The sequence below is a fragment of the Artibeus jamaicensis genome, unplaced genomic scaffold, assembly GCF_021234435.1.
Source record: "Artibeus jamaicensis isolate MK-2021 breed Jamaican fruit bat unplaced genomic scaffold, CSHL_Jam_final contig_47, whole genome shotgun sequence".
Lineage (NCBI taxonomy): Eukaryota > Metazoa > Chordata > Mammalia > Chiroptera > Phyllostomidae > Artibeus > Artibeus jamaicensis.
In genome coordinates, this window is record NW_026521848.1 from 923,060 (window position 1) to 930,150 (window position 7,091).

At 56.4% G+C, this 7,091-nt stretch overlaps 1 protein-coding gene across 1 annotated transcript; it reads left to right on the top strand.

Annotated features, from left to right (window-relative positions):
- Positions 1 to 86: 86 nt before the first annotated feature.
- Positions 87 to 3,069, top strand: SERTAD1 (SERTA domain containing 1). Its single transcript, XM_037133594.2, has 2 exons — positions 87 to 252; positions 1,971 to 3,069. The coding sequence occupies exon 2, from the start codon at positions 1,971 to 1,973 to the stop codon at positions 2,709 to 2,711; it is 741 nt and encodes a 246-aa protein (XP_036989489.2). The 5' UTR covers positions 87 to 252; the 3' UTR covers positions 2,712 to 3,069.
- The last annotated feature ends 4,022 nt before the right edge of the window (positions 3,070 to 7,091 follow it).

Consider the following 7,091-nt stretch of genomic DNA (forward strand, 5'->3'; position numbering starts at 1 on the left):
CCTTGGAACACGCCCACGGGCACCGCCCATCACCGTCCAGAGCCAATCTCTGGGTTGGAGGCGGTCCACCAGGGGAGTGGGCAGTGGCTAAGAGGAGTCAAGAGCTTGGAGTCGTGCGCCGAAGTCAGAACTGCGTCTCCTCACTCAGGAGCTGTTTGCTGAAGGAGAGTGAGCTAGCGATGCTGCCGCCGTCGCTTCCTGATTGGCTGCGAGTGGCCCCCTTTTCGTCCTGATTGGCAGCTGTTGAGCTGGGTATGTACATGAAGGGAAGGGGCCTAGGTAGGGGCTGAGGGGGTACCGGTGGCGGGGGCTTTTGGCAGGTTCGATCCCCGGGTCCGGCAGGTGTGCGCCGGGGCTGCCGGAGATCGAGACGTGCTGGTCTCTAAAATGCCGCCCGCCTCGGCCGGGTCGGGTGAATCACGCCGCTGCCCTAGTAGGGGGCGGAGGCGCCGGCTCCATGGCTCCGGCTGCGTGACTCACCCGCCCCCGCCGCTTCGGGAGGAGCCGCCTCCACTGCCTTCCGGTAGCGAGTGGAGGCCGAGAGAGCAGAACAGCCCACCCGGGATCCTGGCCTGCACGGCCTCGGGCGGCAGGCAGTAACCACAGCTAGAACGAGGGGCGGCGTGAAGGGTCCCGGGGTCTAGGAGCCTCAATCTCCGGGGAAAGGCCCGCTCGGCGCCGCTAGGGGGCGCAGGGACCGGGGGGGCGGAGTTGGGGTAAGGGGCTGAATTCCTGCGGTTTGGGACTCCCGGGTCTGCGAGAGAGGAGGCGAAGTACTAGTTCTTATTAATGTGAAGAGTTAAGGTCCTTCTGGGCCAGGAAGGGCTCAGGGACTGGACCCTGTCGGCTGCCTGGCTCAAAAAGCAGCTCGGTCCTCGGGTCCCGAACTCCAAGGACCACCCGCCTCCGGGGAAATTGTGGGTCCTCATACTTCTCCCCGTGTCCATCAGGATTTCCTGGCAAGCTTTGTCCACCCTGCCTCCCAAATAAATCGTAAATTGACCAACTTCCTTCCATCTCCATTACCACCTTGTACTCCAAGCCACCGTCATCGCCCCTCCCCAAAGAGATCCACTGAACGGATCTCTTCCCCCTTTTCTCCGCACCCCTTATCTTACTCGAAGTAGCTAAGGGGGAGCTTCTGGAAACCTACTCAATTCACACTACCACTCTCCTCCCTGCTCAGAATCCCTCGGTGACTTCCCACCACACTCACAATAAAATCCAAACTCCTTGCCTCTGCCTACTCTCCACCTCCTGCCACCTTCCACTCCTCCCCCCTCCCCTGCCCTTGTCATTTCTGTGTGCCGACCACACTGGTATAATTGACAATATACTGGCCTTTTTTCAGTTCAGGTTCATCCTGTCTCCGGGTCTGTCTCTGCCTTTGCTGTTGTTCCCTCTTCCCGGATTGCTTTCCCCCTGGTTATTCAGAGCTGGAACTCCTTATGCTTGAGGGCTCAGCTCAAATGTCACCTCCTCGGAGAAGCCTTTCCTGATGACTTCCCAGAACCTCTTAATATCTTTCTAGCACCATCTGTGCATTTCCTGTATGTTATTGTCTGATGCACAGTATTGAATAAATATTAAATTGAACTATGAAACAGCTGCTTTGTAGGTAAAAAAAAAAAGAGGGTTGAATATTGAATATTTCATGATTCATTAGTGAGATACATAATAGTTATTAATAATACTACTTATTAATAAGAGAGATTGCTATATACTACCAGGCACTGTTGTAATGTTTTTTTTTTGGGGGGGGGCTTTTTTGGTCTATTATATATACATTTCTTGAATCAACTCTAGGAAGTAGTCACTATTATCATTCATTTCTTAAAGGTTCCCCAAAAAAACCTTGGCTCAGAGAGGTTAAAGGACTTTCCCAAGATCACACAGATAGCAGTTGTCAGAGCCAGGGTTTGGACTTAACATTGACTTTCCATAACTCAGTGACTCCTCTCTCTTCACAGATGATGCTGAGCAAAGGCCTGAAGCGCAAGCGGGAGGAGGAGGAGGAGGAACAGGAGGAGGAGGAGGTGGAGGAAGAAAAGGAAGCCCTGGCAGTGGACACCTGGTGGCTGGATCCTGGTCACCCAGCAGTGGCCCAGCCACCCCCAGCCGTGGCCTCCAGTTCTCTCTTTGACCTTTCAGTGCTCAAACTCCACCACAGCCTGCGGCAGAGTGAGCCGAACCTGCGGCACCTGGTGCTGGTAGTGAACACGCTGCGGCGCATCCAGGCATCCATGGCACCCACGGCTGCCCTGCCACCTGCGCCCGGCCCGCCTGCAGCCCCTGGCGTGGCTGACAGCCTGCTGGCCAGCTCAGATGCTGCCCTCTCAGCCTCTATGGCCAGTCTCCTGGAGGACCTCAGCCAAATTGAGGGCTTGAGCCAGGCCCCCCAGCCCCTGGCAGATGAGGGGCCTCCTGGTCGCCCCACTGGGGGAGCCCCACCCAGCTTGGGTACCTTGGACTTGCTGGGCCCAGCCACTGGCTGCCTGCTAGACGATGGGCTCGAGGGCTTGTTTGAGAACATCGACACCTCCATGTATGACAGTGAACTTTGGGCGCCAGACTCTGAGGGCCTCAAACCCGTCCCTGAAGATGGGTCAGGCGAGGAAGCTCCGGAGCTTGACGAGGCTGAGCTGGACTACCTCATGGACGTCCTGGTGGGCACGCAGGCACTGGAGCGGCCGCCAGGGCCAGGGCGCTGACCCCAGGGCTGGGAGGGTTGTCTGGTGATTAAACAGAGTTGGCCTAACCAACTCTCCTTGGAAGACATAGCTGGCTCTCTTAGAACAGGGATGGGGGCTTCTGAGAGACAGAGTCAGTCTCCGGCAGCTTCACCCCCACCCTCTTGTCTCAGGCTGATGGGAGGAGTCTGGGGTGGGTCCTCGTGATGGAATGACAGGGCCCAGTGGCTGGATTTGTGATTGGACCAGGCCTACCTAGTGCTAGACTGACTCCCCTGAGGTCATAACCTGGATATGGCTCTCCCTGATGTGGAAAGGGACCCCAACCGGTTTTTGAAATTAAAAAAACAAAAAACAAAAAAAAAAACGGTCCTAGGAAATCTCAAGTCTGTATTCTTCTTTGTGTCTGGGCTAAGGCAAGGGTGTGGGAATAACCTCTAACATTTATTGACCACGGACTGTGTACCTGGCACAGCTCTAAGCCTTTAACGTGTGTTAAGTCATTTAATCCTCATAACAAGATGGGCATTTCTATTACCCCCATTTCACAGCTGATAAAACTGAGGCTTTGGGAAGTCACCACTTGAGGAGGTGGGTTTCAAGCTATGAAGTTAACCATTTTATTGGTCTCAAAGCGAACCAGTTAGATCTGGTGACGGGTCCTCGAGAAAACTGCCAGACAGGTGGCAGTCAGCTTCCCCTGTGCCTGTCACGGTAGTGCTGGCAGGGGAGGCGCCCCAGGCCACTTTTTCATAACGAAATCTAGTCCTTACCTGTGTGTCTTGGGGGCTGATGGGGACAAAAGGGAGCTTTCAGAATGAGCCAGGAGTAAAAGCTCAAAGCTGGAGGCTGGATGGAGCCTCACCAAAGCACTGGGAGGCAGGTCTCCAGGAAAATGGTGACAGGCCGGGAGACTCGAGCTACTTCTAACAAAATTCCGGGTCTCGAATCTCAAAATGGGCAGGAAAGAATGCTTTTCTTCTAGAAGAAATTCAGGCCCCAGCGAGCTGAGGCCACCTGCCTGCGTGTGTGACAGGGCCGCCTGGCCTGAGTGCCGGGTGTCTGTGCTGCCCGCCGCCCCCGCGGTCCAGCCGCATTCCTGGCCCCGCTGGGAGGGGCCGCACACTCAGAGCCCTGGCACGGGACCCAGGCGGCGTCCTTCCTGGCGGCTGTGGGGGCAGGGCAGTGCTCGAGGTGTGGGCGGGAGGGGCAGGGGGAGGAGCAGAGGGCCTGACTGTGACTTCCAGGGGCTGGCTGGGCCTCGAACGGGTGAAACAACGACAAAGGAAAACCAGGATCGCTGAGCACCAGTGCAGGTCCTCTGGCTGGTAGCTTCTGGGAGGCCGAAGCGGGGACGCAACTGGGGGAGACCGGCAGCTTCAGGCCGGGAAGGGGCGGGCGGAGTGGAGCTTCCTGGAGCAGCAGAGGAAGTCGTGCCCATTTCTGGAAGTGGATGAGGAGACCCGGGAGGGGAGTGGAAATGGTCCGAAGGGAGCCGGTGCCCAGGCTGAAAGGCTTCCGGGTGTCTGACTCCTACCCCCGCGCAACGGGACTCAGACTCAGTTTCGACCCAGACCCAGGCCTTGGGACTTTAGGCAGAGCTCAGCAATGCCCCCTGGTGCCCAGTCTGGGTGTTGTGATGGCACTGCCTCGGATGTTCTGGAGATCTGTCCAGTGGTTCAGGAGTCCCCCCGTCAGCTATGCCCTCTGTTTATAAAACCCCAGGGACCTGTTCCCGACGTCTCCTGATGCCAACTTGAATAATCTGTGGTACCTACTGATGCAGACAGTCAACCCATCTTTCAGCGATTCTCCCCTCTGCCCCAGTGCCTGCTTGCCCAGCGATGCCCCTCTCCCCAGAGCCTCTGGGTATAGTTGCAGAGGTTCCATATATAAGGGACTATCACAGATGTCTTGGGCACCATGTATTTATATATTTGCTATGATAGTTTCCCAGCAAATGGAGATCAAGCACCTTGGGGAAGGGGCATGTCTTTTGTACAAAAGCGCTATGTGGGCTAGATCAGCCCTGGTCCCATCCCATTACCCTGGTGCCCTAAGGTTTATGAACAGCTCAGGCCTGAGGACCTGCCCCACACTTCCCAAGTCTGACCTCCGGATGATTGATTGTCCAGGCTCCCTGGTTCTGGTGTGGCCCTCCGCCCTCAGGCTCAACCCTGGGAGGCTGCACTACCCCAGCCAGCAGATTCCAGGGCCCACACCATTCCTCGCTGAGCCGCCAGCCCTTGGCGCTGCTGCCGCCTTTCACAGAGCCCCTGTGTGTTCCCACAACACTGCCCAGGCCAGTTCCCCTCCAGGGGCATCCACAGTGACCCCCACGATACACGCGTTTCTTCCCTGTCCTTGGCCGTCTTCTCCTCCCTTCCTTCCTCCTTACCCCCCTTCTTTCCTTCTCATTCAGCAAAGATTTATGACTACCTACTTAGGTGCCTGGCCCTGCCTAACCACATCGCTCCCCTGCTGCAGGCCCTCAGCCTTTATCCCAGTCCTCTGGGATCTGAAGTGACCCTAGGAAAAGTATTTAACTTTTCTGGGTTTTAGGGTCCTCATCTCTAAGCTGGGACAGTAACAGTACCTACCTCAAAGGGTTGTTGTTCTGAGGCAAGAGTGTTCTAGGAAGAGGGAACAACAAGAGCAAGAATTTGCAGGTTAGCACCCTGGCTGGTGTAGCTCAGTGGATTGAGCGCGAACCAAAGGATCGCGGTTAGATTCCCAGTCAGGGCACGTGCCTGGGTTGCAGGCCAGTTCCCAGCAGGGGATGCACAAGAGGCAACCATACATTGATGTTTCTCTCCCTCTCTCCTTCCCTTCCCCTCTAAAGATAAATAAATAAAATCTTAAGAGGTCAGCTACCCTACCACCTTTTCAGGGACCTATATGTTGCTGAGTTTGATGGGAATGAGGGGGAAAGAGGTAAGACCAGTGATGGGTGGAGGGATGGGCAGGGACCAAGGTTTTTGATGAGGGACTTCACCCTCAAGGCTTTAGGGTAAAGGTATCTAGAAGTAAAGGGATCTCTCTGGCTGCCACGTGGACATGGTGGTGAGATGAGATTGGAGGCCAGGAGCCAAGAGGGGAGGCCTGGAGCAGCCTGGGGACAGGGGGGGAGAGACACTGGAGAGGACAGGCTGTGGGACTGAAAAGCTGTGACTGAGGAGGCGCCTAGGATGAGACTTAGAACTCTAGTCAGGGGACTGGGGGATGGCGGGGCCACTCTGGCATGATGGCCAGAAGGAGAAGCAGGTCTGAGGTTGACACCAAGGCCAGAGAGGGATGCGAGCGCAAGGCATCCAAGCAGCTGGGCCCGGGATTGGAGCTCAGGTGAGAGGGCCAGGGCAGGAGCAGGCGTGAAGGGCAGAGGTGAGGGAGAAAACAGTTTCCCTCGGCTGTGCCGGGCGGGACCTGGCTCCTGCTCAACTCGGACTGGGTGGGGAAAGGGTGGTCCCTGAGCAGCAGCTTCCACCTCCTTCCCCAGCGCTGCAGGATGTCCTGTGTTTACTGAAGTGGCCTCGGCCAGAACCGGGACACTGGTGCCAACCCCTAAACTTAACTTCCCGTGGCCACACCCTCTTGGTGGAGGGAAAGCAAGAGACGCAGGGAAAGAAATAGACACAGAGGGAGTGAGCAGAGATGCAGAGAGGACAGAGCCAAGGAGGGAAGACAGAGACACAGAGGGGCGTGCAGGGAGGGAGACGCACCGTTCACGCCACAAAACACTGTAAACTAGGGACGGGGGCATCCTTCACCTGCTGTAGGGCAGCTACACAAAGTCAACGGCTAACAGCTTACGTAATGGCAAGAGACTGAATGCTTGGTGCCCTGAGATGGGAAGATGCAAGATGACCTGCCCTCTGAGACCCAGAGAGAGACGAGGTAGCAGCACACACCAGGCCCCTCTGTCTGCCTGACCCTGGCCGGACAGGGCGGGCTTTCCCGCCAGCTGCGCTTGTCCTGCAGTCAGACTCTTTCCACCCCAAACTCTTAAAACTCAGTGCTGACTTTGTCCCTCCTGTAGGTGCCCAGGGCTCACGGGACAAACTTTCAGCCCCTCCTCATGGCCTGCTGAACATGGACCGGCTTCTCAGCGTCCCCTCACGCTCTCGCATTCACCAGTTTCTCAAAAGAGCCCCTGCACACAGGCCGTTCCCTCCACCTGACACCCACTCTCATTTATCTACTGCCTGCAGCCTTGCATGAATCCTGACGTGTGCTTCAGATGCCAGCTCAAATGTCACTTCCTCCAGGAAGCCCTCCCTGCCCTTTCTGATAGTACCAGAGTGCCAAGCCCCTCAGGTCGGTCTGACTCCGTCTTTCATGTTGCTTAGCTCAGAATGTGATAATATAATCATTCAGAAGCGATTCCGTTGATCAGTCCTTTAA

Bases quoted from the DNA above. Each gene is read 5' to 3' on its own strand.
- SERTAD1 (XM_037133594.2), top strand. From the start codon at position 1,971: ATGATGCTGAGCAAAGGCCTGAAGCGCAAGCGGGAGGAGGAGGAGGAG.